Source organism: Pocillopora verrucosa, chromosome 12 (genome assembly GCF_036669915.1).
Source record: "Pocillopora verrucosa isolate sample1 chromosome 12, ASM3666991v2, whole genome shotgun sequence".
In the NCBI taxonomy this organism is placed as follows: domain Eukaryota; kingdom Metazoa; phylum Cnidaria; class Anthozoa; order Scleractinia; family Pocilloporidae; genus Pocillopora; species Pocillopora verrucosa.
This window is the reverse complement of record NC_089323.1, coordinates 14,708,098-14,724,039: the sequence shown is the minus strand read 5'-3', so window position 1 is coordinate 14,724,039 and position 15,942 is coordinate 14,708,098. Positions and strand designations below refer to the sequence as shown.

The following is a 15,942-nucleotide window of genomic DNA, read 5'->3' as shown; positions in this document are numbered from 1 at the left end:
TATGATGGTTCTCATTCAGAATTTCCCTGGCTAGATGGATTTATTCCAAACAGAAGATTAGGACCTTGGCAGGCGAATGGAAATCGGTGTTTTGGCTCTTCAAGTCAACAAGATATCACCAAGTTGCGAAAATCTTCTCCACACCAAGATTTGGATGTTGTCTTTTACGAGCCAGGATCGCAAGGTGAAATATCTTTCCTTGATCAATTTTGTGGAAAAAATGGTATTGACCAAGATCCAAAGTACATCCCTTCAGGGTTTGAGTTTCAGAACTGCGAAAGGAAGCGCTCTTCAGCATTACGTAACCCCCCCAGAAATGCGTCGATGGAATTTTTCGCGGACGAAGTCGGAAGAAACCATAGGCAATCAAGCTCATATCCACATCAGTCTCCTACAACTACCCACTTAACCACAGCAACCTCGGTCGGCAACAAAGACTTGAACTCGTCAACGGAGCGCAATCGCTTTAGCTGCATGAAAAGAGATCTGAGGAAAACGCGTGTTGCTATCACTGAAAATGGCCTTGATGATATTCTTCCTTCTGAAAACCACTCAAGATATCGCACTAGGCAGCCGCAAGGAAACTCGTTGGCACCACGTCGCTCAAGGCATTTATCGGCCTATCGTGAAATATCAAACAGCAAAGACTTGCCAACTCACCGTGAAAACATTTGCAGTCGATACACTATTGGAATACCGGCGAAATCATTTGACTCGAAGCAAACAGGAAAAAAAAATTTAGATGGACAAATGCAGATGAAGTTCGCTTCACCGAGAAGAGGCCCATTACAGATTGTGAACATTGCTTCGAGTAATCAAGAAGGATGTTTTCTTCCCTCTGTTGAAACCGTAACAGAAAACTCATTGAGACCCAGGGACGAGGAAGGGAGGCTGGCCATGTATAAATCCTCCTTTTCCTCCCAAAAATGGTGTCGTTATCGAGTTACAGAAGAAAATCTTGAGAGGGAAGGGTTAGAATTTCTTCCACACTCTCCCTTGAGTCAACCATCACAAAAATGTGGGTTTGGTTGTCTGTCAACTGATAACACGTGCGAAAAGATGGTTTCATCCTCCACTAAGGGTGCACTGGATGAGGACGATCTTTTTTCACCCGCTTCGATTAAAAACAAGAAGAAGCCGTCTCCACTTGGCAATCTTTTAGCTCAAGCACATGGAAAAAGACATGCAGTCTGTAACAAGGAAAATCTTGACAGTGGAAATACAACGATCCATGTCGAAAAAACCGAATCCGAAATGTCTCCGTGGAAAGTGAAGGCAGAAATCACTGATCCAGTAAAGGAAAGAAAAAATAAGAAGAGAAGGCGTAAATTTGCAGAACAGCAGTTTCTACCTAAAGGTAAATATAGATATTTTTTTTTCTTTTCCATGAAAAATTTTAAATTATGATGTCAAATAATATCACACCTGTAAGGTCTGCTTATGCCAATTTCATGATAACCATTCATTGGCTTCATTTCATTTAAGCGCATTAAGATTAAGTAATTTCGGGAACTCATTACTTGGTGGGCCCTTAGTAATGTAAAACAAAAGACCAATCAAAAAAGGTCAACATTGCTGGGAGTCAATAAGAACTCAGAGGAAAAAGTAAAAAACTGACTGAAACTGAAGCTAGGGAAACGAGAGTAACCAACAGACGCTGTTTTTTTTTTTGCTCTGAATCCGATCAGTTCACAAGGTGGCGTTAGCTTCCTGTACCAATCAACCAGATCCTTTATGATACCCCAAGATATATCCGGTATAATAAAAAACATGAAAACATTACGTGCTACTTATTGGCTGAGAACAAGAGCATTTTTACGTCATACGACTGCAAAGTAGTAACACGAGTGCAAAGTCGTAACACAAATGTAAAGTTGGAACACGAGCGCAAATTACAAATAGCGTACTAGAACTGTCAAAAATTTCGTCTGATTTTCTTTGGTGTCTTTTTCATATAAATTATTAATAAGTAATTGTTAACTGCCCAGAAAACACTTATCATATAGTGATTTTTGGGGAGCTAACTTAAGAAAAAGCAAGTTCTCATAGGCGGGTGTTTACTTAGTATAGGTAATAACATGATTTCGTGTGCAATTTGCCGTAAATAAGCACTTGTAAATTGTTGAAAGACTAAAAATTGCATTAACTCTACAGGCTCGTGCAGTTTTGTTGTCTTTAAATAATTTACTCGTGCTTTTAACACCAAATTGCACCCGAAATCATGTTATTAATTATGCTAAGTAAGCACCCGCCCATGAGAACCTGCCTTTTTCATAAAAAAGTTAGCTCCCCAAAACTCCCTATGAATGTTTTCTGGGTAGGTTATCTAAGTTTTGAAATAATTTCTATTTTGGCATCAAAAACTTTTGTTTATCTTTAAGTGTTTTATTTCGATAATAGCTACAGCAGAAGACGATGCTCACCTGGAGGAATTTCTTCACGGCCGAAACTCTGGTAGAAGAATCGCTATTTGTTCAGAAATCGAGAAGAACAAAAACAAGTTCAAGGTGAATGGTGCCCGGATGTCACTGCATGATATGCGACAAGAACTGAACAATTATGAAATCAATGAGAATGAAACAGTTACGTCAGAGGTGATTGAAGAAGAGCTATTCAACGAAAATGGTAAGTGCAACAGAGCTCTTCAAACAGTTGAGTGCTAAATGAAGAAGACATTAAACATTTTTCAAAAGTGGGGGACATTCAGAGTATTGAGTTTCTCCTCAGTGTCGACGCGAACCACGGTTATTTTTGACTTTTCGGTCGGATGTTTTACCAACCAAGCCAGCGAGAACTCGTTGACGCGTTAATGACGCCATAAACGAGATCATATATGAAAAGCTTCGTACATATTGGTAGAATGAAAAATCTACAATAAGAATTAATAAATTAAGAATTTCCCCTTGCGGATCTCTTGCGTTCTGGTTGCCGCTTGCTCTACTTAAGCAAGCTTAAATATTTGCGATGAGAAGAGAATTTCTCTTCGGAGCCGTCTGTTTTCCAACTTGCTGTCGGTAACCGGATCCAAGTTACGAGTCACAGATATTTGAATGATAGCAATGCTTAAATTTCTCGTTTACTTCGGACGAAATAGGGTTAGATAGACCAGGAGAAAGGTTTTTTAACCCGCTGCTATTGCGCGCCAAACTAGATTGGAGGACCAAGGTTTCTTTTTCCGCTTAAAATTTATCCAGAGGAAATGTCTTGCATAACATAACCGTTTGTTTTGCCAAAATTTGGAGGCCTCAAAGGCAGGACATCGGCTCCTTTGATGATTGGAGAAATTTTGGCGATCCTTAAAAATTTGGGTATTCTTTTAAACTGGAGGTCGTTAATTGTTGACATATTTTTCGCTTAAAGCAGAAATACGGAGTAGTCAACGTTTTTCAATGCCAACGTTTTTGATGGAGAGTAATGTATTGAAGTTTTGTCTCGTGCACTTCTAAATATCCCCGGTGGAAAAATAAAAAAATTTAAAGAGGAGAACTCAAACTTTTTTTCTAATTTTCTCTCAGATTTAGGATCTTGTTCGTATAATGGTCAGCGCAAGAAACAAAAACCGAGAGGATGGTCGACAGCAGCACTACACAAATTCATAATGAAACACTCTGGCTAGGTAGGCCGTCGGGAGACAGACACTTTACGAATCAGCGACATCATTACTCGACGGATAAATTATCTACAAGTTTTGTAATATTAGTTTCGTCTCACTGTTCCTGTTTGCATATACTATGTTCACATCACTCGGACCTGGCCTTATATGTATAACAACTCAAGGCTCGTGATATAAGAAGTGAAATCATTCATTTATCATAACAATAAGCCACAAAAATCACATATTTGATTTGATTAATTTTGAAATAACTCTTTTTAACCATTCTATAATGACTTTTCAAAAGTGATATGCCATCTCAAGGTTTTATGTACATCGCCCTGATGAGGGAATAACGACGAAACATGCGGGCGTGAGTTCTTGTTTGTGGACAGGAAAGGTGCACGTGTCGTTTGATGATAATTGTAGCCACCTTATTACGTCATACGATTCCAAGAGTCGCTTACAGGAAACTTAAAACGAAAATATTGCTTAGTTGTTTTAAAATATTCATCCACCGCGCGTGATTTGCCACGTGAACTATATTTTCTTTCATAATCTTATATGTTATAACGAAGAAAACTAACGTCAGTACACGCATAAGCAAGTGTTTTCTTCAAAAGCAACACTCAATTTTGATTGAGAACCAAATTTGCTTTCTAAAACAGCAGATATGGAGAAAATAAAAAACAACCCGCTTGAGAAGTGCGAAGGCGATGCTGATGGTTATACGCGTAGGTCAGCTTCATCTTCGGGTGAAAACGACTTTTTTCCCCATTCAGCGCTCTTATTCTCCACCAAAAAGAAGGGAATTCTAAGAAATTTTCCTAAAGTTGGGGCCTACATGACATGTGATGGTGGCTCTCGTAGCAAGCAGCCGCATCGAAACTTGGTGGTACTATGTCGTTCCAGGTATTCATCGTATCTTCAAATATCAAGCAACAGAGACGTCTTGCCGGCTCACCACGAAAATCATTGTAGCCGATACACTTCATTTGGTCACCAATGTGCTTTGAAAATATCGGAAAGTTCTCATGACTCGAGGAAAACGGAAACGACGATTTATTTGAGGCGAAATATGGAAAAGAAGGTCGCTTCAATGGTACACGTCCGAAGATCTACAATACAGATCGTGAGCATCGTATCAAATACCCATCAAGGATGCCTATTGCCTCAGGTTGAAAACGTTGCAGATAACTCGTACAAACCAAGAGATGAAGAAAGAATGCTGTCTATGCAAATCGCTTTCCATTACGATCCAAACTGCCGTCTTTTTGCTGTACAAGACGAGATACATAAGTGGACACAGTATAAAGATCTTACACAGACAAACCTCAAACGACCGGGAAAGAATCGTGAATTTGCCACAGAAAAGAAGGTTCTGTCCTCCGCCCACGCAAGGTTAGTCAAAAACTCTCCTTTTCCACCAACGTCGATTGAAGAGCAGGAGAAAAGAACCCCGCAGAGCATTCCTTTCCCTCGAACACGTGAAAGAAAAATTTTAGTTTGTATGACAGAGGAAAAAAGGACGGAAACGATCTACGTGAAAATCAATGGATCCAGAAAGTCTCCGAGTATGGTTAAGTTAAACTCCGAAGGTCTCAAGAAGGAAGAGAGGAATGAAGAGAGGAATGAAGAGAAAACACTTGAGTATGCAAAACCACAGTGTCCACAACAAGGTATGAAACGCAATAATTGAATTTTTCTATGATAAAAACAAAAACTTCTATCACTGTTGTAGTATGTAGTTTTACTCTGTCTCACGTCTTCATCACGAAACGTTCAACCAACGTCTTTCAATTTGAGCGCAACATTTCGATCAACTATTCCTTTACCAAAATCAAAGTAAATCTCAAAAGCCAAAGGGATCAAAGGGAAATATTACGAAGAGACAAGGAGCATTTCCTTTAAGCGGGAGGAAACGCAATTGTTTTGAACTACCTATCACAGAGCGAGTTGACCGCACTTTCCATCAGTATGCCGGCGTAATAACTTACATGGAATGTTGGGAGAACACGAGAAAAATTCGTCAATCCCGAGCCGGAGCCGAGTGATTTACAAGCTTTCCAAGTGAGGATGAAAACAGCGAAAATTAAGTAGCTGAGTCAGGGATGATTAAAAACAAGTTTTGAATCAAAAATGATAAATACATCAAAGCTTCGCAGAGGAATAGGTAAACTCACAGATAGTAAAAGCCGCACACGAAAACGCTCAGAAGATAACACTCTATGCAAAGAACGATTCTGATAGATAATTTTCATAAATTAATATTTTTTCTTGCGCCCTCAAACGAAACACTTGAAGGTGGAAACAATGTAGCCTTTGGTTGTCGGCAGAAATTTTTTCTGTTTATGAGGACTCTTTCTTGTTTACGCACATTCCAGGGTGTACAACTGACTGTTAAATTTTCTTTTATCAATTTTAGATGTAGCCCTTCATTGGCCTGACGGTCAGCAAAAGAAACAGAAACGGCGAGGACAGTCTATAGCCTTTATACGTAAATTCATCTCGAAACATTCTAAGTAGGACAGAGGAAATGTTCTACATCATAACCTACGCTTTGCAAAATATTAAGTAAATAAACCCCCGAAGGAGACAGGTATAGATGTTGTCTGCGGCCGGGAGATTGTACGAAAAATAAATATTTGGCCGTGAAGTAAAGCTTCGAGGAAAAATGTGAAATTTTGAGGACAATCTCTCGGCCAAGGGCCGAGTCAGAGGGGAGTTAATTTAATCTATAACCCTCTCGTTAACTTTCATACCGCGCGTTGACGGCATATTTTGTTAACTTTTTTTGCTTTCCGGGGCAGAATTTGAGGTTATTATCACTGGTCTCTACAAAACGAGTTTGTTATTCTTTCATGTAAAGTAATAAAGATGATAATTTGAAACTCTCGAGCTGGCCTTTTTTCCTTTTGGCTTTCTTTCTCTTCTTTTCGGAAATAATCGTCAGATAAACATAGTCGAAGATGGAGTTATAGCGTGTTAACCGTCTTGTGATTTTGCACCAGAGAAGCCTATAAAATCGCTCGAAAATTAATGAGTGGGTCATATTCGACGTCATCCAACTCTACTGTTCTCTAGCAATCAAATAGCGAATTGCAAGTTGTAAATATTTCAGAGCGCAAAATATGATATTGAGTATTCATTGTGTGCTAGTTGTTTTAGTATTTTCGAGTTAGTTGGGGTAGACTGTTTGATCAGTTGCTTTCCTCAAGTTATTGGCAAAAGTGTCAATTATGATTTTGTGTCTACCCTCTCTAGCTGCATACGTCCGCGAACTGGTTCTACTGACTTAAAAAAAAATGCATTGGGTAGTTATGCACTGAATTGTGCCTTTGAAATATTTATAAATTTATTTATTTGAATTAAATATTTAATTAAAACTTATTTTATGTCTCTTAAATTTTGACGATTGCTCGGTTAAAATGGCACATAATACTCGTTATGAATCAGTTCTTCTTTCCGTGATATCACCCTTTACATCCTGACATCAGCATGCATATTCTCCCTGCTACGCTCTCTACAGATCTAATTCAAATGTTAGGAGAACTGGTTATTCAGCAGCCTATAAATTCCTTTATTATCGTGACCTTCATGTCTGAATCAGCAGTGATACGTGAGGAGAAATAAGATGATACCCTCCTTAGGGGTTGAAAGGGTTAATTTCGTCCATAACAAGATTCTTGAACATGAATGGCTATCAACAGCCCCTATTTGTGACTTAAATGGCTGTTTTCAGTCCAAATTGTCCGATTTCCCTTTCACCTATCCGATGACAAGCAGCCGATGAAAGCTAAGCAATTCAGCAGCCAGTCCATCAATTACCTAGACAATGTTAGCTGATCAAAATAAAGAAAACTTCTTAAGTGAGGAAGTCGCGAGGTCCCCACGGAAAAGGAACGTGTTTCATTGAGGGGCGTATGTGTTCTTACATCAATTTTTTTATTCCTGAGTTTCTCGCATTTTGTTATTGACAAAATTAACTGCATTGGTAATAAGACTTCGTTTGGTATAACTCAAGGGGTATCGTGCTAGTAATTTATATTCAGCCTCGTGCCATACGCTCGGCTAGTTTGAAATCAGTTACCTGATTACTCCTTGAATTTACTATACTCAGTCCTATTACAATTATTGATACAATGCCTAGGGGACAGGGAATGAAGCAAAACGCTAGTATATTGATTTAGCTCTGCATTGCTCTAAGTTTTTACCGGCAAAAACACAAAATTATTGCGCTGACCTTTGGACTTAAAGTGTTCGTAATGACGGTATTACTTAAACCTTGCTTCAAGGCGTTGTAAAAAAAAGTCTCGAGACAAGAGCTAGAAGTAATTTGAATGCTACAATAAATTTTAAGAGATCCAAAGCCTCCTGATGCTAGTTTCTTTGTTAAGCCATTTTATCATATCACGGGCAGCGCCCTTGAGCATGCACTTGGAAGCGAATCCCTTGTTCTGATTGACTACCCAAGCGGGAAAGGTGGGCCTATTTGCCCGTTCGGGATTGCCCACTTTGATCCCGCGCAAGAAATAAAGTTGCTCGGGGCAGACTCATAAGGTTCCTAATTTTTGGAAAATGACGGCGATGGAGTCGCAAAAGTCGGCAGAAGACAGTACAGTTAAATCAGAGAAATATAAACGACTCTTGTGGGTTTCTTGTGTTACAAACACAATGGCTTTCTTTCCAGGCTCTCGAAATAAACAAGTCATTTTTGATTCTTAATAAACCGAAATTATTTTTCTTAATAGTAAATACTTTATTGACCAAACTTGGTCGGTCAAGACGGCTGGATAATGGCCTTGTTCTTTTTCCCGTTTTTATGGACCTCGACTTCGTCTCGATCCATTGCAACGGGAAAAAAAGAATTCGGCCACTATCCAGCCATCTTGACCTCACGCTCGGTCAATAAGGCATATATATATCATAACGAGACATTCTCTTTTTATCGACTATAAGTCACTTCTAAGCACGATCACGAATCCCATGTTACGTCGTACTCAGATCTCCCTCTGTCAGGTAGATAAAAAAAAAAAAAAGAGTGAACCTATGCGATTTATCAGGCCCAATCCCTCCTGCCTCCATCACCTTTTCCAATTGCACACGCATTATTCAACGTTATATAACATTATGAAGGCAAATACGGGGGAGGGTCGTTCAGGATGAACTTAAGCCTTAATGGAGATCGTTAATTTTAAGCCTTGTTTCCATATTATCGATCGCCCCAGTCGCTCGAGTTTTCGTAACAATTTGCGCAGTTACTCGGGCCGAAATTTTCTAAGGAACAACCGGACCTTTTTTCGGGCGCTCTTCGTGACGGTTTCTGAACCCGTTAAATCTACGGGTGTTTTGAGAAACGCATGCACAATAAAATATTTTTCTTATTCTGTCATGTAGGAGGAGATTATATTGCACTGACCGTTCGAAACGAAAGGCTCTGTAACTGAGTTGGATAACTGACAAGGGCTTTACGAAACCTGCTCATTAAAAAGACATCTCGCTGTTATGCAATATCATTCTCCAGCTGCCTTGTTTTTTTCTTCAAGTTCCTCAACAAACGCCTATTTTCTCAGCTTTTACCAGTTACAAACCTTATGTCGATCAGTTTTCTTAACAAACAGTTTTCGTGCAGAAATCGAATAGCCTTGGAGAAATCTTTTATCTCTTTGTTTCCTAAGCTCAATGGAAGCTAGATTGGGCAGCAAATGGAGTTGAACAAACAGACATCCGGCATTTTCGTGGTTAAATTGTTCCGAAAAAGTCTATGGAAAACTTTGATCTCCGGATGTGCATTTGGTTTGATGATGTCCCGTCGAAAAACGAAAAAACCGCACACATAATCGTCTTCTTATGTAATTTGTGTTAGAGGAATTCTTTCAAACGCTTTTCATACGAATATGAGAAAGGACACAGTTGATGGCCTAACTTCTAGTTAACCCTTCTACACACTAACATCAGTATGCATATTCTCCATACCAGTTTCTATACATTTACCAAGGTGTTAACGAGAAGAATTTATTTAACAATCCAGAGCTTATTTAGTTGGTGATCATTTCCTTTATTCTCATGACCTTAGTGTATTATTTAGGGATGATATTGTAGGGAGAAGGTAGATGCTAGTCACCCTTAGAGGTCAAATAGTTAATTAACCAAAGTTTATGTTTTATTGATTTTTCGCGTCATTCTCGATCGATAGCTTAGGAAAGCGATGTGTTTTATTCACTAACATGCGCAAGAACAACTGGGCACTAGCGGAAAGTTATTTGCATGAGAACAAAGTCAGGAAGTATTACGCATAGGCAAAGCCAATATTGGTAAGTAGCCGTTGGTAGTCCAGGGAATGCATCTATTGCCAAAGAAATGGAAGGAAAATTGCAAACAGTGATACGGACAAATAATGGCTGATGACTAACGACTCTGTGTATGACGAACTTCATGATGCTTTCCTTCATTTTCAAATTTATGTCCAGGTTCTTGCTTATTAGAGGATTTAAATATTTGCCTTTCAAACTGTTCAGCTTGTAAATTGTTTTTCCGTAGTAACATTTGAATAAACGCAACGCGAAACTGTCTCAGTCTTACACAGTAAATGATAGGGTTGATGAGCGAATTGAGAATTGCAATGCAGGTTACAAAGTTTAAGCTGATATTAGCTAAATTTACACTGGTTATAGTAGAGGTCAACAAAAGTAAACGAACAATAAAAATTGGCAAATAACTCAAAACGAGAAAAAAAATGACGCAAGTTGTGAGCTTCAAGGCTTTCTTTTCTTTCCTAAATTTCTCTCTGGCCTCCGCTGAGATTTGATTAGTGGCAATATGCCTCTCATGTCGACGGGTCTCTTTGTAAACAACAACCTGGCAGAAAATAATTAGTGCCGCAAACACGCCCAATAAAGCATTATTGATAGTCAAGTAGAATCTCACACTAGTGATCGTAAATGGAATTGTCGCCATCACTGCTATAAGCCACGCTAGAACGGACGCTTTAAGTATACGAGCTTTATTAAGCATGCGCGGGTACTTAAATGGATGATTTATGGAGAGGTAGCGTTCGAAGCTCATCAGGAACAAATGTAATACAGACGAACCAGCCAGGAGTCTGAAGACGTTTCTTGATGAGTGAAGCAGTCTACAGTATTCGTCTGACGTGTCACCAAGAAGACCCAATATTCTGATGGCGATGTACAGAGGCTGAGCGACCACTCCTACAGAGGCATCAGTAACCGCTAAACAGGCGAGTACGATGTTGGAGTTTGTCTTCAAATGCGACTTAGTTTTCACGACAGCGATCACCAGAATATTCAACAAAATTGTGAAAGGACACGTAGCTATGGCTAACACGATCAGGAAAGAGATAGTTACGTATGTTATTGTGTTTGTGTGGTCAATATTTCCTTGCAGAATATTCGACAAACCACATTCAGTTCCCATGAGTGCAGACTCGGTAGATGAAGGAATACTTAAATTCATGATGGTTTTCGCCTTACATTTAACGTTTTCACTCAGTACAGTTGTAAATGACAACTGACCAACACCACATTTGACCTTTAAATGGATGTTGTTCCTACACTAATGAAAAATATATCAGTATGTCTGGCTTCTCTCTACTCTAATTAACACATTTGTTGTATTATTTTTCATGTTTACGAGCTGAATCAGAATAGCTACAAAGATTTCTTTGATTTCTTTGTTCAGTTGAGGTCTATAGGTAAAAACGTTTTGACAAACACGTAATGGGAAGCACTCCACGGACATCAGGTATGTTCCCACGCCTATTTACTTGGTCGGGGAAAGCTTCGAAACACTTTTAACTTGGAAAATATACCCTAACCCTAACCATACCACTTGATATGGTCTTATCCACGAGCAAGAAAAAAAAACGTTCGTGAAAAACAATAATTGAAAAACATATACAAACATATATCCTTACGTGTGAGATCGTATAAAAAAATGATAATGACAAAAGAGCATATGGTTCTTTTTGGAATAATACACTCAGTTCATGCCTCATTCTCCTCGCTGATATTTCTCATGTTACGCAACAGTTTGATCCGCGACACGTGCAACAAACACATCCCGAGTTCAACTGTGTTACAGTCAAGATCTAAAGAGAAATCTTTATCCTCGACTGTTATTAATTTCTTGCAATTTTAGCTGTAAGAGTGCGACTGGTCTTTAATGAAATACATGTAACATTAAATCCCTAACGTCTGTCAGAATATTATTTCCTCGCATTACTTTTCTGCTTTAATCCTTTCTCCCCTAAGAGTGACCAGCAACTAAAATCTCCTTACAGTATCACACCTGAATCAAAATTAAGGTCATGAGAATTGTGGAAATGATCCACAACTACAGAAGCCCGCGACTGTCAAGCAAATTCTCCTTGTCAGCGCCTTAAGAAATGTATAGAGAACAGTATGGAGAATATGCATATTGATATTAGGGTGTAAAGAGTTAAAATGTTTAGATTTCAGTAGGAGAAATTTCTTTCTGTGGTAGTTTGCGAGTGGAAGGATTGACAAAATCATAAAAATGATCAGGAATGATCTTTTTTTTGATATTTAGCGGAACAAAAATTGAAAAATGTCGCATAAAACGATATGGCTTATTATCGATGAATACTTAAAAAAAATTACACTATACACCCCTAGTATTGGCAAATAGTGTTATAAAAGTACTATAAAGTCGTATAAATCGAATTAATTGGCAAGTGGGACAAGAATAAGGCATTAGAATATAGATTTCGTTTTTTAATATTTGTAATCAATCGAAATTTCTAAACAACATCTGAGACTCCAAGAGGTTTAAAATAATTTTTCTGTGGAAATTCTGTTCGACTGTCGGGCATATAGCCAGAGGATAGTTTTAAATGCTACTCGATATCTTGTTTGGGTTTTTCTTCTTTTTCGATATTAGGGTTTTCCTACGGCGTCCTCGCAATTGGGTGTAAATACAATGTTTCCTGAAACTATCACTTTGCGCTGGTTGAGCAAAGTTAGATTGTGTTGTAAAACGTACAGTCAGAAAAAAGTAAGTGTCATAAAGAGCCAATGAGATCTCACAGTAAAGAAAAATAATTTTCTATTGCGTGAAGCGCCAAGGAAAAAAAAGGAATGACGTTTGGCGCAATTGCTTAAGTTTTGCGTTCGACTGGTTGAAAGAATGGCGCGAGATTTCTAAGCCAATTACAGGGCATAGTGAAAAAAGAGTGAGAAAGAGAAACGGAATGAAAAAAAAAAAATTAAAAAATAACAGAGACACTGAATGTGGATAACAAACCTCTCATCATAATTTACGTTGATATCGTTCGCTCCGCTTTTCACACAAGTCTATTTGTCCTCACATACACTATAAACTATACAGGTTCCTGTGAACAATTATTGAAAACTTCCCCAAAACCCTCTAGAAATTAAATCCGCAATTATCGTTCGTTTCAGACACAATCTCGATGTAATATTCCAGCTCTGTGGTTGTGGCAAACTTGGGCTTTTTGTACCCGTTCGAACGCGAGTTCTGCTGTTGATTAGGCCGAAATGCGTCACACAAAATACGATATTGTTGCCATGGTGGAATCACAGCGGTTACATTTCTCTTTTGTCGGTTTTGAGAACTCGCCAACTCGGAACATTTCAGATGCGGAAATCTGGATTGAAACGGGGCAAGAAGGTGAGGGCTGTGCTTCGAATCTTTGTAAGCAGTTCTTTGTGCAGACGATGGATTTTTTCCACTATTTGTATCAAGTTCCTCTTGACTTTCGAAAACCAGAGTACGAACGGAAGATCTTCTAGAAATGTCAAGCTCCGGCGTTGTCATGGGGGGATGTGGTGAAATATCGCTAACTGCACTGTCAGAGCTGTGCATGAGGTGAACACCTGGCGATTCAACAATGCTGATATCTTCCTCAAGCTTAACAGAAGGCACTTCACCGCTCCCTCTACGGCTCTCACATTCACGAGGCGTCAATCTCTCTGCTCCATTGCCAAAAGCCAGTTTGGAATAATCTCCTGAACCTCCTTTAGAATCGTTCGCTTTTAATTTTGCTTCGGAACAGTTCAACACGCTACTCAAGTTAGACTGCTTAGTTTTAGAGACGTTAACATCGCATCTTGGTGAGAGTGCAGAATCCTTTTTGGACTCCTTAGCTACCGCCGTTGATGTAAGTTTACGAGGCATTTTTAAATTTCTTGCATTTGAACCAAGGCCGTTCCGTCGCCTTAGAGGCCAACATTCGGTTTTCACCGAAGCTTGACCATAAACTCCTTGAGTTTCTTTCTCCTCCCCAACTTTATCTCCGTTTTTCGCAGAGAGGTACAAAACTTTACACCCCGAGTTCAATCTTTCCATATCGTTTCGATAGTGATGAAAATTCTGAAGATGCTCATAACATTTGGGTACGAGACTCTGAACAAGTTCATGGCGTTTCTTGGCATCCAAAGCGTAACTATTTCTGCTGTTAACTCGAAAACTGATGGGTGTTAGTGAATTGCGTCTGGTAACCAAATCGTCCTCGCCAATTGTTGGCTCTGAACGAAAGGAAATTGTCCGAAAGGCATCTTTCACTTTTCCCACCAGCGCTCGCTGTCTGTGATTGTCGACTTCCGCAAAATCACGTTTATGCGTTGTCACAGGGCCCCGACTTACTCCAAAGGGACACTCATTTTTCACGTAACATTTTCGTACGTTATTTTTTGACTTCTGTTCCCGGGAAGAACTTGTCGCCATCATAACATCTTCCAAATATTAATGTACCCACTGTAACATAGTTTACTGTAGCAACGAAAGAATTGTGTAAATTAGTGATTGAAGCCTGTAACGATTTCATTAAGTAAACAGAGGATAATTAAATCTTTTTATGAAGTTTGTTTGACAAGGGAAAATCGCAGATTAGAGGGATCAGTGTCTGGTTTTATTAAGACTTAGCACTTGACGTACACGCGATCGTTAAGGAAGTGAGAAGTCACTGGATAAGATTAAAGGGGATAAGTTTCTAAAGAAACTGTGGTCTGCGTCGTAGGGGGTATAAAAAGACGAGTTGGTTTTATCAACTGCGTTAATGAAATGCGAATTGGCCACTGTAAAGAGTTTCTAAAGCTCAAACTCTAAGTGTTTGTCTTCTCAAAGCGAAGGACGAACGGGTAACGCTCGAAATATCAGCTATAGAATTTGGTTACGGTGGCCAATTTACATTATCAACTCGGTAGATAAAAATTGATCCGTTCCGGTTTGACACATCATCAAATTCTGGATGTAATCGACTTAGACTCTAGTTGTCGAACCACGGATATTTTAGTAGCATTACACAATGTCAGAATGTCGTCACTCGTTTTTGCACAAACAAAAAAATATAGTTGACATTTTGCGGTTTCTGAGGACGTAAGCGCCGTCATGCTAGCACGAGTCCAAGTCGATTGCATCCGCAGACTAACGTATTGAAATCACAGTCGGTTCGTCAACTACGAGACAAGTCGATACCGTCCGGAGAAGGACGATGTGGTGAATTCACCGTCGGTAGATTAAATCCGAAGAAAGACAATGTGCTTAAGTAACCGTCGGTTCGTCAACCTTAAGGTTAAGTCGACAACATCCGGAGATTAACGATGTGTTGAAATCACCGTCGGTTCGCTAACGATCACCTCATAGCGGACTCATCGTCAAATCGTGAACTAAAAAGGTCTTCACTGACACCTTCCTCTTGAGGTACAATACATAGTTCAAATAAAAAGAAAAGGAGCTGAGCAAGCGTCGAGTTTCCTTTTTTTTTTTTTTCGGATAAATCAGTCATTCAGTATCACGACCGAGTCAAATATTGAGGTCACGAGAATAAAGGATTTGGTCATCAACTCAAGTATCATCGGAAAAGTATACAAAACAGTGAAAAGATGCACCCTCAGACTGAGTTAAAATGTAAGAGGTTATGGACCGATTAATTCAAAGCTCCAACATCCTGCCGGGTATTTGACCGTTGTCCCCTGCCCGAGGAGTGGGGAATTTGAATGTGGCAAGTCTATCCTACGGAATGCGATTGTTGTATATTTAAATATGGAGGTGTCTAAGGTTATAATAAAAAGTTCAGTTTCGCGAGCGAATAGCATGGCGTATCTTTTAAAGCTTGTCAGTATGTGGAAAGTCACGGTCGCTTTTTCTTGCGTTTCACATAAAAAATCGAGTGGGGCATTTGAACAAAATTGTTGCCCGGAGGCGGGCATTTAAACAAACCAGTATGCCCAGGAGTTACCCGCGGTGTGGGGCTAGAGTTATTGAAGCTTCGAATTGATCGACGCATTACATTTAAATTCCCTTGAGCGGTAGTCAGCGATTGTACTAATGGAGTCAGTCGGTGTTCACTT

The 15,942-nt window shown here is 39.3% G+C and overlaps 2 protein-coding genes across 2 annotated transcripts; both read right to left on the bottom strand.

Moving 5' to 3' along the window:
- Positions 1-10,000: 10,000 nt before the first annotated feature.
- LOC131778973 (histamine H2 receptor-like) lies at positions 10,001-11,065 on the bottom strand. Its single transcript, XM_059095469.2, has one exon. The coding sequence runs from the start codon at positions 11,063-11,065 to the stop codon at positions 10,001-10,003; it is 1,065 nt and encodes a 354-aa protein (XP_058951452.2).
- A 1,329-nt stretch (positions 11,066-12,394) lies between these two features.
- On the bottom strand, positions 12,395-14,358 carry LOC131778685 (uncharacterized). The gene has a single exon (XM_059095089.2). It carries the CDS (start codon positions 14,318-14,320, stop codon positions 12,998-13,000), a length of 1,323 nt encoding a protein of 440 aa, XP_058951072.2. The 5' UTR covers positions 14,321-14,358; the 3' UTR covers positions 12,395-12,997.
- Between the last annotated feature and the right edge of the window lie 1,584 nt (positions 14,359-15,942).